This window comes from Platichthys flesus, chromosome 3, assembly GCF_949316205.1.
Source record: "Platichthys flesus chromosome 3, fPlaFle2.1, whole genome shotgun sequence".
NCBI lineage: Eukaryota > Metazoa > Chordata > Actinopteri > Pleuronectiformes > Pleuronectidae > Platichthys > Platichthys flesus.
The window spans coordinates 14,066,392-14,087,756 of NC_084947.1; the positions used below are offsets into that span (position 1 = coordinate 14,066,392).

A 21,365-nucleotide genomic window follows, 5' to 3' on the forward strand; every position below is an offset into this window, starting at 1 on the left:
AATGGCTGTAGGGGTTTGTGGGATCCCAGGCTCTCATTGGCTGATGAGTTGGAGTATCAAGGGTGAATGAGGAAGGGGAGTGAAGAATACAGTGGTGGATGATAGGAGTGTCGGTATGGAGGACCATACATGACTTAAGTAAAAATAAATAAATAAATAAATGTATAGATAAATACATAAATAAATAAATAAATGAATAAATAAAAAAGGAAATAAATAAATAAATACAGAAATAAATAAATAAATATGTTAATACCAAGAGAAATGTCAAAATAAATGTCTTAAATATATTGGCACATATATTTATTCCCTGATACATTTCCTTTTCATTTGCAGTGTCCTTATGCTAATGAGAAAGTCAGGCCTAACCGCAGTCTCATGCAGGATTGGTCACAAGAGTGTAATGATCTGCTCAGAGATCAGCGGCTTCATGATCAGAGCACAGGCTGCAGGTGGTTTGTATCGAGCTGGAGTTTCTGTTTCCTCCTCCTCCTCTCGGCTCGCTCATTGTGCTCAGTACAATACGAGACGTGACGCTCACAGTCAGGACTACTGACACCTAAATCATCCCAATAAACAATAACCTTAACTAACCCTCTGAACTTGAATTAGTTCATTTTAAGTGTGAACTGGCTCAACGCTGCAAACAGCTACTGGACACCAGTCAGCATCGAGAGGCAGAAGTAGTAGGGCTGGATCATTACACTCCTGTGACCAATCCTGCATGAGACTGCGGTTAGGCCCGCCTTTCTCGTTAGCATAAGGACACTGCAAATGAAAAGGAAATGTATCAGGGAATAAATAAATGTTCAAATATATTTAAGACATTTCTTTTGGTATTAACATATTTATTTCTGTATTCATTAATTTTTCCTTTTTTATTTATTTCTGTATTTCTTTATACATTTCTTTATTTATTTTTACTTATGGTCCTCCATATGTCGGCGTTACGAACAAGAAGTGTGTCGTGTTCGCTGGACTTGAATAGTTACACATTCAGAGAGGTTTCCTGTTGTCTATACGCAAGGACGCTACAACATGAACGTTTTCACCGTTCAAATTCATTATTTTTCATTGAGTTGCGTTCAGTTAATCGTTCTCATAAAGGTGGACGCGTTCAATGAACGCATTCTTTTGCGTTCGTTCATGCACAACACTGTTGCTTTGTTCACATTTAACATTATGGTCTTTGTATATCACTGTTCATCATTCATCTGTTTATTATGTTCAAAGCCTGCAATCAGATTCTCAGCAGTTCAACTAAAACACATTTACTTTACAGACACAAATTTACTATGATTCTCTTGTGAAACATTTTAATTTACAGGACATTGTCAAATTGCATTACATTTAGTGCAAATAATAACACTTCTGATGTACAACTTAGAAATATACAAAGTATAAAGTTTAGATTACTGAGAAAATATCAAATAGAAAATGCTTAACGCATTCTTCAGCTGACGTTGCTCGTAGATCTAGCTCTTGTAATTATCAAATCATTGATCCTGATCCTTCGTGACCTCTGACCTCTTTAGAACCAAAATCTGTAGTTCAATTTAAGCATGCAGATCTACTGATTGCAAGACTCCCAAAGCATGATTACGACATGAAACAGAAATCTAGAGCAAACAGCAATCTTGAGGTAAGATGATGTGAAATGCTGACCCTCCCTCCCCTCCCTCCCCCCCGCTTCACTTCAGAGTTGATAAATGCACGTCTGGTGGCGGCTGTACAGTAGAGAACACCAGGCGCGAGCATCGTGGGGTCTAAGGCATTATAAGGGGTAGTTTATCAGTCAAAAGGGTGGGAGGCCACTGCACTGTAGTGTGGATGGTGAAATGTTTTATCAAGAGTATGACTGAGAATGTAGGGAGTAGATGACGTCCTGCTCAGCATTTTACAACTTTACCTTCACCTGCAGAGAAGTAGCAGGATTACATTTACAAACGTCAATTGTGACTGGCCAGATTTTTTCCCCTGCTTCTTTGGGGCTGAAAATTGGTTTAAAAACAACAACTTGAAGTTTGGAAAATATTTCAGCTCATCCCTCAGTTTTATATCAACCACTATGGTGCTCATTCTGGAATATCTGTAAATTTTGACAATAAAGGTGAAATATGTGTGTGAGACGAGGCGGTTTAAGACAGACACACACTCACAATCGACCACAACTTATTACCTACAAACCATTGTCAACTTCATCCTACCCAATTTTTCGTGATCGGTTTGAATATGGCAAAAACGTTGTTCAAGGTGAGTTCGTGAGGAAAATACTCTTCTTCTCCCACTTCCTTGGACCATTACAGTCATCAAATTCAAGCGCTTAACAGTCAATTCACATTTCTCACATTGGTAAACTAACTGAAAACTTAAGTCCGTTTTCTCTGTACAATACATCGTGTCCATGGTGCTCAGCGAAAAGCTACGTTATTAACAATCTATAAATATAAAGATTTCAAAGCTTTGGGCTCTGACCCTCCATCAAACTGCAGAAGAGAGAGAGTCGTCACTAGAGGGGCAAAAGAAGGCAAGACAAGAGGAAACACTGTACCACACCTCATCAATTCTTTTCCTGTCAAAGTCTACACTCCTCCCTCGTGGTAACTTTAGCGACAGCAAAACAAGCAGCTGTAATACTAGTGATTTGAGCAAAAAACAAATAAGTCAGAATGTAGGAAATTATAAGAAATGTACAAAACAATTTACAAAAGAAAAATCAGTGATAACAATTCAAAAAAACACTTTGAAAACTGTTGAATAAACATACAAATGTACCCATGACCAGCAGATCTTACGCCATTAGAAGGTGGCTGGGATTAGAACTAGTGATGGATTAAAGCTGTAAAACCAGTCTCCTCTACAAGCAGGTGTTCTGTGGATGATATGGTGTCCTGCAGGTAGAAATCTGCAAACAGGTGAGTGGGTCATCCAGAGCCTGTTACCTGGACACCATCGTTTCTCCAGTGGGAAACCTCAGCCCTTCACAAGCCTGAACAAGAAAGTAGATTAAAAGTGAACCCAAATGAAACTAGTTTAAATTCACAATTTACAGACTTTTTTATAGATCTGCACCAAACTGCACACACTCGAGTCCGAGTCCCATGAATTATTCTCTGAGAAATCAATGAATATGTTGAAAAACACCTTATCTTTAATGGGTTCTTCCTTCATTCATGCCCCGCCCCCTCCAGAACATTTTATGAAAATCAGTAAAGTAGTTTGGTTTAATCCTTGCTAACAAACAAGGTAATAATACTAGATTCTGTACATCTATGGTCCTTGTCAATTCAAAATGTAACATCAAGTAGCAGCCAGGAGATTTAATGACAGTCTACGCAAAGTAAGTAACAGGATGTTTGAGCTCCTGTTACCTTGTAGTGTTCAGAAGAGGATCGGCTTCCCTGCGGTTTTCTCTTGGACGTAGGAGGTGAAGCGTTTGAGGAACTTGGGATATTCTCTCTTGGCCACAGCTCTGAGAACCGAGGCTGGAGCCCAGCCCCCTGGGTTAACTGTGAAGAGGGGAGATTTTCAGAAACTTTTTGTGCTGACTGATGATTAAACGATGAGTCATAAACCCACGTTGAACAGCTTCAGTGCTCAGACAGTGGCCCAGTGTGCCCTCTAGTGACTATTTCTCCAAATGCACTCCCACAATGCCTGGCCTCTCTCACAATAAGCCGACTCAGGATTCTTTCTGTGGTGCTGGTGTATGTCACGTCTACAGGATGTGTGTGAGGGTGGGTGGGTACTTTTGTGGGTTTTACATATAGCAGTTAGGACTGTGTATAGATGAGAAATAAAAATGTGACCTAAATTGATGAGATTCGGACTCAGTTCTCACTCTAAGGTTGTGTTTTGATTTTAAGGTGCTCATAGGTAGATCAGAGTTAGATGGATGACAGTAGAGAGGCTTTGTTTTCTGAGCTGCATAACTTGTCTTGTATAAAAGCGGAGGCACATACCATTGGCAACGTAGGTGATCTTACAAAGGATGTTGTCTCTGCTGATTTCTTTATCTCCCTCAGGCGGGCTGACCAGTGTTTGGCAAATCATGGCAACATTGATTTTGGCACGAACACACCTGTTCGTGGGCTGAGAGCAAAACAAAAAATGGTAAATTTAAACATCTCATGTAGTAGATTTGAGAGAGTGACTGTGGTGAAGAGGTTGAAAATCATTGTTTCCCCCATTTAGGCTGAAAAATGTTCTGACGTTCAGTTCCCTGAAATTTCCAAAAGGTGTTGTTCATGTAAACGCAAGTGTCCGAGTACCTGCCAGGCCTCTACAAAAATGACAGAAAATATCTGAAGAATGTACAGCTACCAAGTGTGTGCTGGAAGAATAGAATCTCAGGATGAACAAGAGGTGCTATACACGTACAAGACGTAGACAATGTCAACTTGAAATGACAAGGTTCAAAAGCTATTGGACGTTAGGGGCCGACAGTTGAAGCAAAAGGCAAACAATGACTTTTGTTCTGGACTTCATGTTTGAAAACAGTTTTTTGAACAAACCCTTGTTTGACTGAGGAATAATTGTAGCTATGCATCTTCAAACTATAACAGTACCAATTAAAAGGTATGAAATTAGGAAAAGTAGCACGTTCATAGAAATGTATTTCAACAACCGGACGCTCACGTTCGATACTGTTTGGTAAGATTACGTGTAATGCAGTCAGTCATCTTACAAGGGCATTGTCGTGGTCCACAGAGAAGTTGCAAACCAGCCACGTGTCTGGGTCATTTTCATTTGTTGCCATGATCTTCCTCATGGCTGACAGGTAGAGCACATCTCTCTGAGAGGCAGGCCACACTCTCTGAAAAACAAGAATGGGTAACATCAGTCAGGCTAAAAAAGAATATTACTGATCAATTGTGCAACAAGGGTTAAAAACATTAACCAACATTGAGAATATTCACCTTGTGTGTCTGGTAAACTATGACAGCATTATCAGAGAGTGTTTCCACAACGTTGAAATTTTCAATGGTAGCTGCGGGAGGAAGACTTCAGTCAGGCCACAACATTAAAACAGAATGTGTTGATATGATTGTCATGACTGAAATAGTGAACTTACTTTCCCAGTCCATTCGGACATCTGTTTCCCAGAAGTAATGGCAGACCTCGTGTCCTGTCACCCCCTTCACAGAATGTGTAGCTTTTAGAGGATCCAGGACGATACCGTTCTCCTCCACCTCCCTCCTGTACACCTGTTCCACACAGAGCAGAGCAGGACACAGAACAGATTAGTTTTACAAAGAGTTTCACCTGATGCTTCACAAAAGTAAAAAAAACACGATGTGCATTTAGTTTATCAATTTCAAAGAGACAATGGATAAAACATCCATTTAAATGCCATTTATTGAATACATTTGTTTTAAGCTCAGTAAACTAGATGAGCGGGGACAAAGACACCAAAAACGGAGGTGCTCTCTCACCTCGCTGCCTTATCAAATTAGCACATTCACCTGAGTGTCATATTTCCATCACAGCTGATCGGAGCCAGACTGATGCAAATCAATCTGTCTGTGCTTAAACTGAAACCTCAGTGCCTGAGCTTGAAATACTCAAAAAGGGAAATGATTAGCTTCTCTATACACTCACCTTCATCTCTCCCTCTTCTATTACCAACTGCCAGTTGGCATCTCCACCCATATCCTGAAGAGAGTAAGTCATATGATTCTGCACATTCTCCTCCACCTAAGAGATGGACAGATATTGATTCAAATCACATGTTAGATACTCTTTTGCTATTCTGTCCATTGGAGGACATGCTTTCCAACTGGTTTTGATAACTACATGGGTTCAAACAGAAAAAAGATTTCCCTTTCAGAATCGTAAGAATTCTTTGAGAAAGGAAGCCACTGGGCAATATACAAATAAATATTGAATACACAATCCTGCCAAGGGTTTGTTATTCAACATCCCAACGGTGCTTTAAGAACACAGTGCATAACCAGTCTGGATTCATGCCTGCACATGCTGTGGGAGTAATGCAAGGTAAGAACAAGGCGGAAATGAAAAGGTTCACTAGATTCCAGCCATGCAACATTAGACTTCTATCAGTGAAATGACGACAACCATTATGTGATGAAGACAAACCACAAAGTCTCTCAAGCAATACAACTTTGTCCAGTTAGTTTTTTAGTGCATCACATCATACTATACTCTTATAGACATGGGTGTAAAACACTACTATAAACAAAGGACTAAAAGCACATGGATTGTCTGAGATCCTGGAGAGACTGGTTAGTAGACATTCTCATGCATTCTCCGACTGTGGTTTAGAAAAGTAGGCCTTTCTGCATCCCGCTGCAGACAGAGGTGATCTCTGTTGACCAAATACAGTACCTGAGTGCTGAATCTGTGAATGTCATCCGAAGCACTTATTAGCTCAACGGAGGACAGGGAAGAAGAGTGGCTATGGGGCTGTGCACCAAAAAAGAGGTTCGAAAGAGAGAGAAATAAGAAACAGAACCTAGAGAGTTGCTGCTGCAGCAAACCAGAGCAAACATTCACAACCTGCTCAACTAACATTTCACACAGACACGTAATGTTAATCTTAAAATATAGCAAATATAGCACAGAATCATTGTGTGGGACCACATGAAGCTGAAGGACATATTATAAGTAAATGTTATTTGAGGATCAGTTTAGAGAACAACGTGGGAAACATGTTGAGCACCTTGTTGACATATCGGTGTGTGCCGATGGTGGAGTAGGCGTCTCCGGGAGTAACTGAGGAGGGTCGAGATATCCTGACCTTCTCTGAATGGCACTGAGAGACACAGAAGAGGAGTGTGGTCAAAGATATTAGGAAGACACACACTGAACAACAAAGACATGAAAGATCTCTGTGTGTAATCTGTGGAACTGTGCTGAAGTATTTTTTCCAGAAGCAGAAAGAGGTAGATGGTAGGAACGACACAATACGGCTTCTAAGGTAAATGTATAAATGTTTTATACATTAAAACTAAAGAGGACATTATGATTTTGCAAACAATTTTTAATCTTCATCATACCTGCTCCTCTATCTTGTCTTGTCTGTCCAGTGCAGCTTCCACCGCATCAAAGAACTCATCTTCATTGATAAGACTGTTAGGACCCTCCTGTTCAGATGCAACAATAAAAACATGTTGTATGATTTGTAAAACATCCCATGGGAACAGCCCTTATCAAAGAGTATCGGTTAAACTAATAGGACAAAGTGAGCACATGATTCTCCTGTCGTTTTACCATTTTAAATTCATTCAAATCGATCTAGTTTGACCTCATACCTCATAGTCTGGGCCTCCATAGTGGGACTTCTTCTTCAGTTCATGCATAGCACACTTGTAAGCATCCTCTACCCTCCTCCTCTTCTCCAGTTCCTACAAACAGACACAGACATAACAGTGCAGTACGGTTACAATAAACGACTGTGAAAGCACGTTAACATAGACGTCAATTAAAATATATGTGTTGCGGTTAAAAGAGGTCAGCTTATTCTTAACATTCTGAAAATAAACATAAAGACTTCAGTGTTGTAGAGCCAGTAAATCTGTGCCACAGTGACAATGCTCCATTCATCAGATCACAGCGGATAAAAGTTAAGGAGGAAGAGATGTCTGCCCTTCAGAAGCACTCTTCACATTTATACCAAATGTTCCATTTCCTGTTAGATGTAACTAAACCTCCCTTCATGAAAAAATAAACCAACAAATTAACTGCCAGATAAACTGCATCAACCATCTATTACGTAAAAGCACGAGGTCCTAATGCAGTAGCTATGAAGACTTGGCTCTGGTGAGTCCACTTAACTCTGCTGAGAAAATAAAAAGAGTTCACATTTCAGACAGCTTAGTCCCACTGGGATAAAAGCAAGAGCAAACTGAAGCAGTTGTGTCTAAAAGTCCAATGTAATAGTAAAAAATACCTCTTACCAGAAAAGGCTTCAATAGAGGGAAACCAGACAGAAAGAGACACAAACAGAGTCTAAGGGAAGGTGTGGGCATGTAACACTTGCCACAAAATAAACAGAGGGTGATCCTGTCGTCAGATGAGTGAAAAAGACAGACGGAGACATACTGCAAAGAAGTGGCTGCCCGTCTGTAGGGGGATCCATCTCTGTGCCTGGTACTTGAGCAGCTCTGTCCTCTTTCGTAGCGAGGGCTTCCACAAACTCCGAGAGGTCATTTTTGCTTTCTGTACAAGTCTGAGCCGGCGTATTCTGTTCCTTTAAGTCTGTGTTTTGTTAGCGATTTCTATTTCCCTACTCCATATTTGCAACTAAACTTCACACACACACATAACCAAACAGAGTTAAGAGTGAAGCAGTTTCACCTGAGCGTTCTAGCTGACTGACAGAGAGCTTCTCAGCTTTTGTGAGGTTTAGGGTTGGGCAGCACACCTTCACACACAAGACATAAAAAGTAAAGAAACTGGTCTGACAACATCAGCTGAGCTGATCAGGATGTAAGCATAAGCGCTCGAAAGGGCGTAACTTTACAGACACAAGGCACTTACAAGGTGTGGAGAAGTGTTTAGGGAACTTCAAACAGGTAAAAAAAAGCTCATTATAGGAAACAGGTGCAGTTTGTGAAACTAATGTGATTAATTACAGCAATTATTGTTACATTTGTAAAACAACAATGTTTACCTTGAGGATCCTTTCCCCTTTCTTAATGCTGGCTAAGATTTACTGACAGATCTGAACTACATCCTATGAAATCAAGGGTCGTCAAACGTTAATACAGCCAGTACATTTTAAATATAAATACAATCAATAGAGATCACCAGAAACCCATATTTGAATCTTTCCAAAACATCCACTGGGTGTTGTCCACAACCTTGTTACCTTAAGGACAAAATATTAAACTCTTGCTCATAATAACCAACTTAAAGACAATAGAAGCAACAATTACTGTAGCTTGTCTGTGACACAAAGCACCGCCTGCTGACATGCCCACTCAGGAAACTGCCAATAACACTTCACGGTGACATTTCTTTTATTTACCTTGTCCAATCTTTTCTGCCAGCTGTCCTCTCGTTTGACCATGAGTTCGATGCAGTGGGACAGGGTGGACAGGATTCCTGCTGTTGTGGCCTTGAAGGTGATGGCCTCCCCCTTAAAGTCTATTCCGTTCATGCCTTTTGGGCTGGCGGGAGCAAACACTGGCAAAGACCAAAATGAAAAATGTTGAGGCTTCCTCATGGTTTGATTAAAAATAAACAAACTATTAGCAGGCCAAGTCAATTAAACAATTAATATTTGTATCTGCAGGATAACTCACGTTTTTCTTTGCTGCCATTGTTGTTGTGATTATATTCACCATCAGGTCTTGTAGTGGTAGGAAAGTCATCGTCATCATCCTCAACTATTGGTATGATAACAACAGCAATCTTAAAATCCATCTTCTAGTTATATATACACTTAACCATGATATAAGATAACATGAACACCTTAACCTGGACATATATCGAAAAGCATAAGGTTTGTACATTTACAAACATATTCAACAGGATTAGTAGACATTGTAACTTTTTCCCCCCTCGAATTTGACAATTGATCACACTATCCGAAATTTTCTAAAAAAGGTTTTTTCAGATTTAATTACAGGTTGATTTAAGCCACAGGAGACCAAAGTCGATATAAAAGTGATTTTTATGGCCACAGAAAGGTTCTGCCAGAGATTACACAGCTCACAAAGTGCCCTATATTGATTTTTGTTTCTTTTTCAATGATCCCTATCCAACTACTCTTCTTCTACTCTTATACAGCATTTCCTATGCTAGAAAAAAAAGATACTAACGCCACCATGTCCACAGAATTTGAAACATAAGCATTTGTGGCTTATAATATCTGTTTTGTTAAAAAAAATGTATCTATTTATAACAATGTAAATAATTTGAAAATAAATCTCGGACAAGATACAAGCAATACAAGTATAGCACAGGTTACCTCGGTCTCTGTGAAATTCATCTTTGGAGACGACATCAGCACAGGAGTCAAAGTATTTCTGCAGGGTGTCCACTTGTCTGCAGAGAATGTCCCGGAAGGTCTCCATTTCTGATAGTTTCTCTCGCAGCCGGTGGCCCTTCTGTGCAGGTACAAAGAGAAGAGCAGAGATGCAAACAACAACTAAAGTAAAAGTCGACAAAAGGCAGTCTAAGGAAAGAGTAATTTCAGATGAACTGCGTCAACGTTATACGAAAATGATGCGAGTATGATAAGAAATAATACAAAATGCTAATTGTTAACACTAACACAGTAATGTTACCAGCTTGTATTGCGCAACTATGTAATTTACCTTGAAGGAGGATGCGGATGTGGCAGACAAGGCACTGGCTGCAGAGGTGAGAGACAACATGGAACCATGACGCCTCAGACTGGTTTCTGAACCATAACCAGACTCGGCCTGAAACCCAGTCAAGGCACAACGAGGGAGAGAATAGAGGAAAGAGTGAGTATCATGATGGAAAATTAAAATAAAGAGGAGAAAATATATGAGGAGAGAGGAGAAACAAAGAGGGGAGGATAGAAGTTTAGTAAGAGCATAAAACACATTTAACAATCTGCCAAATAAAAAGGTCTTCTGACAGAGGTAAAGTGAGATCAATTTTATCAGTCGGCAGCTGTGAGTAATGCTGAGCAGCATCAGATCAGGGCCTACTACACCTACACAAACACAGTCTGTCGAAAGGGATAAACAGACAAACACAACACAACCAGACCTGATACTCGTGGAAATAAATCACACTGAATCCAATAGTGGACAGATCAAAGCTTGATTAGAGACTTTCTGATGGAAAACATCTATACTGGGACATGTATGTCCCAGTAAAGATACATTATAAAACATATGACTGGGCATTACAGACTGCATCATATGTCCATTAAACAGGCGTTTTAGGATTGTGGATGCCTGGGAGTGCCAACTTAGCTCAGTGACAATACTTTATTATGCATATTGTATGAGCATGCACACCCACCCAACCCCACCAATGAAAAATATTACTATTGTTAACTGTTATCCACTACATTAGAGGGAAATGGATATTTCAAACCATATATTAGAGCCCCACACTTAAATGTATACCTTCACTCATCCAGTAGAAACCAGTAAGATGGAGCCAGTGTGACAAGTTTAAGAATGAAACTCTTTTACATATAAATCAGGATCCAAACATGCTGGTGGTACGTTCTTTCAGTCTAAATTTATTTGCTTTGGTTTAGTTTGTAATTATCGTCATTTTATTTCAGAAAGGTTTCTAGTTGCTAACTGACATGCAGAGGTTTTACTAAACAGTGAGCAAACACAAGAGGGAGACAAATTACTAAACTGAGGGTGGACACACAAACATGTGCTATTATGAATGTACTACTATGAATGTTAGTGAATAGAAATTAACTCAGTTGATGATGGTTTGTGAACAGGGGATCAGAAAAAATAGTGTTTACATTCAATTAATGACTAGTGGCAGCTAAAATATATGTATGAACTGCAATAAAAAAAAACTCAACTCCCAAAATGTACAAACCACATAAAAGCAGTGCAAAAATTACATGAACACCATACAATTAAATGAAGGTTCAACAATACAACAACTCAACAACATACAACCAATTACTCAACCCAGTCTAAACTAGAAGGGCACTCAGTCAAGTCTAAACCTTCCTCAAGGCCCAAGAGTCCCCTTATGAAACCACATTATAATTCACAAATTCTGGATTATTATTTGGATCTATAACAAAATTCAAACACTCAGAGATAGCAGTCCACTAAACATGCCGGATTTTCTTTCATCAAGATCGATGACTTATTCTCTGAGAGGTCAACGAAAATGTTGAATAACACCATATCTCACAATATTATAGAAAGAGGAGGAAATAATCAGAATACGTCCCCTCATCCAGCTTTGCACCAAAATGGATCGTCCCAACCAGTATATGTCTACAAGGTTTTGTGTCCATCCAATACTTTTTGCGGAGAAAGACTGCCAGGTAGTGACATAGGTAAGCAAATGTTTGACAAGTAGTATTTAGGACTACGGGCTGTTCCTCCAGGGCTGTCAGATTGTATTTGCTGTGGTTTACTTTATTTGAACAGACAAAGATATTCATTAGGTTGCTGAAATCATCACTGCTGTATCGCTAGGGGACCACGAGGCTGCAATGAAAAAACAAAGACCAGACTGTGACCGCCATCTTTTATGCTCCGCTGGTAAGCTGCATGACACAAGGATGCAAACTAAACACCCACTCATACACAACACACAATATAGCATCTTTGTGAGGGTAATGAGATGAGTGACCCCAGTGACCACATCTGGGCACACTGCTGCTGAGGAAACCACCTCTTAATAAAAACACCGGTAGTCCAGCATACACCCATGCAGCATAAGGTTGATTCACAAAAACATGGTGAATCCTTTGTTACAACCTGCAGACAAGTTCAATGCTAAAACTAACCCATCAGTGCTATCAATGGTTAAAACTAAATGCATGTTAGCAGAAAGTGATATTTTATTCAATGTATGGATGAGGGCAACTGAAAAGTAACCACTGCCAAACGACTTCAGTGACGGATGACAGTGAGAAAGCAGCATGCTAACATGCACCTATATAAGCCCACCATTCTGCCATTCCAACAGCCAAAGCAGAGCAGGACACTGCTGCAGTCCCGGTAGTTTGCTGGCCCCAACATGGCCCAGCGATTCCCAAACACGCCCAACGTTCTGATAATTCAGAGGCTCAAATCCAGTGCTCTGCTTTCCCTGGATACACCTCGCTGAAGCACAAAGGAAAGAAAAGCAGAAGAGAAGCGATACAAGCTCAGCTTAGGTCGTTAAGTAAAAAGGAAGCAGCGGTAAAAGAGGGAAAAGAGAGAAGAGGAAAAAAGTCATTGGCCACATCGTGATGAGAGGTGAGGCAGACACAGGCTGCTCGGTGATGCAGAAGAGACGGGAGTGAGCCGAGAGGAAGAGTCTTGTAAATCTTTGGCTGAGCGATGCAGGTCTGCTCTCTGTTACTTCCTCTGCAGACACACACGAACATGGACTCTAAAGACACACTACATACATGCACTTCACTCATGCTGCATTCATTTTTCAACCGACCACACACCCTGATTTGTGAAACCTTTTCATCTGGTCCATCTTTACGTCCCGCACCAATCACCGAGCAAGCAACCTTGACTCTTTGCATTTGCGTGGAAGAGAGAGAGTGAGAGAAGGGTAAAAATGAAGTCAGCATGCATGCATGTATTCATGAGAAAGAGCGAGGGGATGGAAAGACAAGGGCTGTCTGGAGCTGTTTGTGTGCTAAACCACTTAAGTACCAAATGGGTGGATGAGTGCATTATGACAGAGAGAAAGAGAGAAAGAGACGGTGTGGGAGGCAGAGTACAACATTTGTTTGGATCCTCTGCTTTGCTTCTATCAACCTCACACTCCTTTCATTCCTTCCTATTTGCTCAAATCCTCTTATGAGGACTGATCTGGACAAATAAGAGTCAGACTGTGCCAACAACTCCTCTGATGAAGTGGTGTTAAAAACTACAAATAAATACAAGGGGTTTTCCCCATTCCCCGCTCTTACCGCCCCTCTAAATCTGACAGAATGGGACAGTCTCCTCAGTATGATCAATGTATCCCTCTAGATTTTTGTTGCTGTGAAAAAATAAAAATAATTATTCATCAAGAGCTGCACTTATCATCTGTGCAGTTAGCACACAATTTCCCACCACCAACACAATCACACCCACACATAAAAACACAAATGGACTTGCACAAAAACTCATTTTTTTCCCCTCACAGTAATCAGCCTGATTTTGTTATGCAAATGTTGGTTATATGCCTTTGCAAAGTGTCTAACAGGAGCCATTTAAAATGCTGCAATTATAACTTGTTCAAAACATATTAAACCACATTTCTAGCTGTTAGAAACAGAGATAAAACAAGCGTGGGGTATTCAATATTGGCTAAAACCTAAACTAAGAACCGAGTGCTGGACTACAAGAGGCTGAATATTTAACTAAAGACCTGTTCTTTAAGTCTATGTCACCCTTAACCTGACCAAAGCCAAGAGGACTGTCTCTGCTCAGTTTATATGTTGTATTTTGCCTCCGGTGCTGGAAACCGGAAGTTTCTACTCTATTTCAGAGGAAAATAGAAAGTGTCCAATGTGTAAACGGGGAGGGGTCAAAAAATAAATGCAGTTTTTGTTGTATTGTCCATTTTATCATAACCTTAGTCAGAAACTTTTCTGTAAAATGTCTGCAGACGTGTTTGGCTTTAATCTTTTTGTGTTAAATGCCTAGCAACACGAATGGCATAGGCTATACCAAAGTTATGTTTCAGATGTTTAATGTCCAAAAAGAAAGATTCTGCTTTAATTTGGTGGGTCTGACAGTCTGTAATTATATAAGAAGTACCTTCATTTCCGTTTGCCTTGTTAGAACTGGCTAGGGATAACAAATGACAGTTTGCCTATAGAGCGAACTCTGGCTCATTCCCCTTTGTCTGTTGATTTAATAGCAATAAATAATCAAATCAAATAAAAGTTAGAAATGTAAAAAAAAAAACATTATGTCACTATCCAGTTTAAGGCTACGCTGGTTCATGGCCTTGTGAGTTCTGACACAAAGAGTAAACTCTGAATCTAAGTGGGGAACACTCCATGGGGAAAGTCCTTCATTGTCCAGTTGGGAGCATTGCTGACAACCTCACCTTAAAGCATTAAAGCTTAGTGAGGTTACACAAGGTCACAGCCCAGACACAACCCTGGAATACTCTCACAGAGCTGTTAATGGTCAAGCGGGCTACGGCCACTCAAACTCAATTGACATTCCAACGGCCAGAAGACTTTATGAAACCATCCATGGCACCAGTTTTGTTGAGGAGCAGGGCTTAATCAGAGTTCACCTGATAGTGACTGTTTTCAAGGGTGATGCATTTACCGTGGTCTCTCAGCTGTGCTATTTTTACATGAAAGCAAGACAATAAAACAAATGTACATAATTTAGGCACCATGTACTTAAAGACCCAATGAATTCCTAGCTAGCCAAAGTAATACAAAAACAATATGAATGCTCCAAGTTAATGTAAAGTCCGTACAGTATTGATAACATTGTAAGACTTATGCCGCATTACAGTTTTGTAAGTCGATATTTTCAAGTTGGAATTTCCAGTTGCCGACGCCCAAGCTTTCTAGTCGCATGTACAAAAAATATGGCTCACCGTGTTTTGTATTGTATTTTGTGCTAGTGATAAGACAATTGAACACCAGTAATGTAGCCTCCTTGCATACAAATATGAAGCAGAGATTGTTTAATTTAATTGGCTCCCTAATGCGTAAATTTACATGAAGAACATGTTTTATTTATAAATTTGAATTTGCTTCAATAAATTAAGGCAAATATACTTTATGCTGCCTTTTAGTTTATGGCTCATGATTTACAAAGTACATCCCCACTGGCAGCAGTATTGTTAAGTGACGTGGGGCTTCTCCAAGAAGTCAGGAGTCAAAAGGAACAAGTACTCAAGTTAATCATTCATAAAGAAGTATCAATGTGCTCAATGTGCAGGAGTTTCCGAAGGCTGGCGTAACCCTGTCTGCTGCAAAGAAGGAATTAAACCCATGACGAGCAAAAACAAGTTCTTATGACGTCTTCACTGCTGAGATGAATAAAAAAAACTGTCAAACAGCCAAGAATAATGTCTGTCACTGATTTAGAGCTTGAAGAGACCCAAGTCTGAGACATGTTAACTGTCAGTGAAAATGATTATGTGAGAGGAATGAGGGTGGGAGTAGAATCGACTCTATAGAGTGACTCAGCCAACTAGCGGTCACTGGGGCAGTGAGCTGTCTTCAGTTGTTCAACTGAACAAATATTGTGGTGAGCTGCAAAACAAAGTTACACTTTTAAGTGGCTACGATTGGTTGATACGACTGCATTTTCAAATCCACTCGCTATCACTATAGGTAGTTTTACAAGTGTTATTTTGTGTGACGGGCAGTGAATTCACTTGCTAAAATGTGACTGAGTACTTCAGGACATACTGTTCACATCATCAGCGAGCATATTTGTTTTGTTGCGTGATCTGTGAAAAAGGTACCTTGTGTTTTTATGAATACCAGAATGATAAAGGTATAAAACAATGTTGAATAAATAATATGTAAAATACCCAAATACCCCCTATCCCACGCCAAGCAGGCACCTTTAAGCTGTCCAGACACCTGAGAATATTTTTTTCATTATTGTCATATCAAAAATGTATTCTGAATGTTAATCAGCTTAATATTCAGCACACACTAGTACAAACCTTGTAGAAACTAACAACAAAATGATTGAGGTATATTTAGATAGAATCAGCTAGTTTTTGACAATTATTTCTGTTGCACATATAATGAAGGTTTCTATGCACGCGTTTATATTCCGATCTTGATAAAACAAAGAACTAGATACTTGAATACTATCTACAATCCCATCTGATCTATTTCATAGCATAATGTCTAAGACACATGAATTTTGTGTAATAGCACTTACAGCAACCCAGGCGAAGCGATCCCGCCTTGTCAAACAAGACACCCACACAATGCACATAAAAACCTAAATCCAACCTTTCTCACAATAATCATCTAAACCACAGTAAACCATGAAAACACGTTTTAAATCTGCTTATTTTGAGAAACCATACATCGTTTGTTAGAGGTCCTTACAGAGTGAGCAGCTGCCTGGTATCTGATGACAGGGGATACCCCCACCTCAATACCTCACTCCTCAGATTCCTCACATTCCCAGGGTAAAGGGCTCTGTGTTAGAATGTGTGTCCGAATCTCTGTCCAGCCACACCCAGCTCACTGAACAAAGTAGATACCCTGTCTGCTCTGAACAAACCTCCCGAACCAAAACTGAATACCTGAAATAGGTGAATCATATTCATAGCCAAAAAAACTTACTTTACGAATATTTGTCCTGATACTTGATGAACACCAAGCAAATCAACAAACAGTATCACTGGGACTGGTTTCAGACTCATTCACTATCTGCAGTATCACATTTTCTTGTAAGAGTAATGTAGCTGACTTGCTTACAGGTATGAAAAATTCCCCAAAAAGTCTGTATGACAAGCAAACCCAGGATTTAGATAAAGAAAGTCTGTTTTCTCTGTTGAAGATTAACAAAAGCGAGCTTCTCACCTTGTGCAGCTCTATCGACTCAATCCATTCGAGTCTCTGTTCGGGATCTTCAGCTCGGAGGTACCAAAGGCTGTCGTTCACGCTGATGTCAAAACGACACTCGTCAAACTCATGAGGCTGCACAGAAAGGAGAGGAGGTCATTAATAGTTATTGGACACAGTGGGTGAGACAACTCAGGAATTATTACCTCCAAAAAACAAATATCTTTCATTTCAAAATCACAATGTATCATTTTCCCCAAATTCTACAAAACCACTTGAAAAAAGGAGCGAAACGATCCTGCAATAACTCCACTCATAATGTGTCTGTCTGTTTACAACACTGACCGAATAGTGATGACACATTCTTGAAACACATGGATTAAATCAGTCACAGAAAAATCTCTGCCCCACAATAAACAGGAATCTTAATTAAAAGCTGCTGCATTATGTCTCAAAGCAAGACCCTAAATGGCCGCAGCAGAGCAATGCCAAAGAAACAGATATTCTTCCAGCAGGCCTTAATTTGATCCTAGGTCATCCTACCTTTTCTTCTACTCTTGGGCCAAATCTTTCAACTATTCCACTTTCCTGCTCTGCAATTCACCCCACCCAGCTCCAAACATTGACTGTCACCCAAACACATGCAACAAAGAATTTCCCCGTTTCCTCCGAGACTGGAATTTAACCGCTGCACTCCACCGAGGAGACTCAGGAGAGATCTGCTCTGCAAAAATGTTCCTTATACGAAATACGACGCAGTTGAATCTACTCCCCGTTTTTCTCCTCGCTTGCATCGAGACTACAGCTGCTCTGTCAGCTGACAAAACCTCATGTTGCCCACGTTTAATTAGATTTGCTGAATGATGCTCATGTGCTGCTTTACTTGCCGTCATCGACAATGGCGACATACACCGCAGCTATGAACACACAATGTCAGCCTCCATAACTTCATGAAACATTTTCTAGACACTGGTGTGAACGTTTTTCACATATATCTGGGATGCTGCTGAGGACAAGTGATTTTCTCTACTTTCAATTACAGCCTCAGAGATAAAGCTCGCCCATAGAAAGGTATAACATAAAAAAATCCCCTCCAGTTACAAAATGTCACTGCAGAGAGGGCACACCACGGCTACCTCAAGTGCATCCAGGTGTGATGCCATTACTGGTGAGAGAAACCCCAGTCTATCTTACTGTGCTGTATCAGACACGGCCCATAAACCTCTGCTTTACAATCCAGTTTATGCCTCATTCTTTCGGACTGGAACATTCTCCTTCCCCATACGTAAGCACTACTGTATATCTATGCTGCACTGCCTATTTTTCCTGTGGCATCCTCTGTATTAGGAATGAGGAGGTCTTCAGTCAAATGGTGATAGTCACAGTTCACAAAAAGAAAATCTAATCCTTAAGTTTGTGTCCTTCTATTAGCAGTTTTTAAATTGTTGAGTTCCATAAAAGTTGAATTTTAATTAAAATAATCTGATAAATTATGGTGTCTGTAGCCTCACAAAACAACAGACTGATTTTAAGCAAGAAAAGTCGCAAAGTTTCTGCATTCCTGACTCATCACACCCAAGCCTTCTTAAACAGCACTGGCTTCAGATATTTAGGAAGTAGGGAGGGCTGCTAAGTTGTGGCAGTGTGGGTTATATTATTACTACTTAAGTGTCAATAAACTGTGTAAGCTCCTAGTTAGCCTACTTTAACAAAATTACAAAACACTGAGGGGCATGTGGAGTTTCATTGAGGTCTGTACAAACGCAGGAATGCTCACTCTGACTAGAATAAACTAACAGTAAACTTTCCTGTCACAGTAAAATCATTAGTTTGGCCCCTGTACTTCGTAGCAGCATGCTCAGAGAAAACAGTGAATATTTAACCAGGGTGTGGGATTTCAGCCAATTTCACCAACAGGAGGCCTGCGGAGGACACAAATCCAACCACTGCAGTGTATATGGTTGAAGCGTATATTTTAACTGTAGGGAATGCCGATTTAAGCTAGCCTTTGAAATGACTGCCACAGGGGTGGAGACTTGCAAGTGTGCTTGAGCAAGACTGCAAAAGACTCATTACTAGTTAATGTTTACTTTTTTATCTTTGAAGGAATACAAGTTCAAGTCCACGCTGATAATAGGGAATGACAGGATGAAAACATCCTCAAGAGTAACCCTATGTGTGATACCCCATGTGACAGCTTTTATTATCTAAAATCCAAGTAAAATGTCAAATTGGTACAAACTGAACACCAGTCGAGCATTTGATTTGAAAATTTATTTAAAAGTGAAGAAAAACCCATTAACACCCATTAACAACAGGCTTTTGGCTGCAATGGGGAAGGATGCAATCAACATTTACTCTCTGGTCAAATGACTCTGCAGTACACACAGGTTTTCATCAGCTCCGTTCGGCAGTGATGGAAACGGGACACTTGAGTGAACATACTTTGGCAAGACACCGAGGTGAGGAAGTGCCTCAGGTTTTGGTGCATTTGTGACATTGATTATGGTTTTCCTGCGTTTAAAAAACCTGCGAATACCCTGTACGGTGGGTGTGAAAATGTGAGATTATTGGTTATCAGGATTGGCCATGAGAAGCAGGTACTTATTGGTACTGGTTGTAAAAAAATTCCTTCCTGGCACCATGCAAATACGTACAGTGATGACAGCCTTGCTGAGGCACAGGGACCCCCTGCAGCCGTACTCCCGTTCATCCTCCGACTTGTAGTAGCTCAAAGTGTTGTTCTTCAACACAACCCATCGGTCCTGCCATCCGTGGATGTAATTTGTCCACTGTGAAGGAATGAGAGGCAGAAGACACAATGTGTAGTAACACGTTGGAATCAACAGACAATATGTCCGAATAACAATAACAATAATACATGTTGTTTCACTGACACCCAAGGACACCTTACACTCTGTCATAAATAAACATATGAATAATTCAAGTTTAATTCGATTAGGAGACACAAACGCCTATCAATACATCACATGTAACACAAGACCAAGGTTATAATCCTGTTAAGAGGCAAAGAATCATAACACCACATCCTATGTGAACACAAAAGTGAGTAAAAGCAAAGGTGAGAAACTGATAAGTGGGGGATAGATAAGATGTCATGTGCATGCAGTGATTATCGAGTCAATGTCCTCTTTGCCTTCACACCAGCAGCTCAAAGTTATTTCTGCAGCCTCCACATGCTAAAGTAATTGACCTAACGTTACCTTGCTCAACACGCCTCCATGCTCCGCTTGCTGCCCAGATTCCGGGTCCACATCCTCGTCCGAACCGGACGAGGAACTCTTCTCGGACATTTAAATCGGAGATGCGAAGCACAACAAGGGATTCCGCTGGGATTCTGGCTCGACGCTAGCTGCTGGGCTTCGGACACCAGCTCCAGCAGCGTCACAGTCCAACCTGCTGACAGATTTAACTTTAGCCCCAACGCCACTGAAAACAACGTAAATTGGGCGAAACAGCAGCGGGATAAACGTAAATTACACTCAATGCTCCAGTCGAAGATGGCAGCGGGCTGCAGCGGAGCAGAGTCTCAACTTACGGGGGTTTTGCAAGCTTTGTTTTGAAACTGACGTCGAGCGCCAATGAGACTAGCTAGTTAGCGTTAGCTGTCAAACGATGCCACTAGCTAGCGTTAAGTTAACGGGCAACTTGTGAGCGCGCTCGTTAGCTCCGCTCGATGTGCAGCTCTCAAGAGTGAAGGAGACACAAGGCCGCGGTGTTAACAACGAGCCTGAACTTCAGCCGACATGTGACAAGGCTCCGCGGGCTGCTTCCCTGCTGTAGTTCCGCAGCTGAGTGAGCTGGAGCGCAGGAGGGACGGGCTCGTGTTCACTGGTCTCCGGGGGGCTGGGAGAGCTGCGGCCACGCTCCACTGTGTACCAACTGGGAGAGAGACGTCAAGCTGGGCGGAGTCACGGCCGGTGCGGCTCATTCATCCCTGCCCTCAGCGGCATTTCCTTTTCATGTTTGGGGGAAGAGAGCAACAGTAAAACCGCGCAGATAGATACCATAGAATATAATGCAGGTAGATTACTTTTGAATTAAAAATTCTGCTCCTTAAATTTGCATTTTTATACATTAAAGATGATTTGTGTCTGAATTACCATGCAAAATGATGTTATTTTGAAAGGGAAACACCGGAAACTAGATTTTTATTTTGTCTAACTTGACTTCGACTATGAAA

The 21,365-nt window shown here is 40.6% G+C and overlaps 1 protein-coding gene across 3 annotated transcripts; it reads right to left on the bottom strand.

The window, feature by feature from the left end:
* Positions 1-1,299: 1,299 nt before the first annotated feature.
* LOC133946632 (ceramide transfer protein-like) lies at positions 1,300-21,051 on the bottom strand. Of its 3 annotated transcripts, none has more exons than XM_062382124.1 (19): positions 20,721-21,051; positions 20,386-20,578; positions 19,819-19,953; positions 17,180-17,296; positions 10,287-10,394; positions 9,938-10,076; positions 9,270-9,353; positions 8,993-9,150; positions 7,275-7,367; positions 7,020-7,106; positions 6,683-6,775; positions 6,349-6,426; positions 5,602-5,697; positions 5,075-5,207; positions 4,920-4,990; positions 4,688-4,816; positions 3,963-4,092; positions 3,372-3,509; positions 1,300-2,989 (listed from the first exon to the last, which is right to left on the bottom strand). In XM_062382124.1, the coding sequence occupies exons 2-18, from the start codon at positions 20,473-20,475 to the stop codon at positions 3,382-3,384; spliced, it is 1,869 nt and encodes a 622-aa protein (XP_062238108.1). In that variant the 5' UTR covers positions 20,476-20,578; positions 20,721-21,051; the 3' UTR covers positions 1,300-2,989; positions 3,372-3,381. The 3 variants fall into 3 exon arrangements, with proteins under 3 accessions (XP_062238108.1, XP_062238107.1, XP_062238109.1); XM_062382123.1 differs by having other exon boundaries at positions 20,663-21,051; XM_062382125.1 differs by lacking the exon at positions 6,349-6,426 and having other exon boundaries at positions 20,663-21,049.
* Between the last annotated feature and the right edge of the window lie 314 nt (positions 21,052-21,365).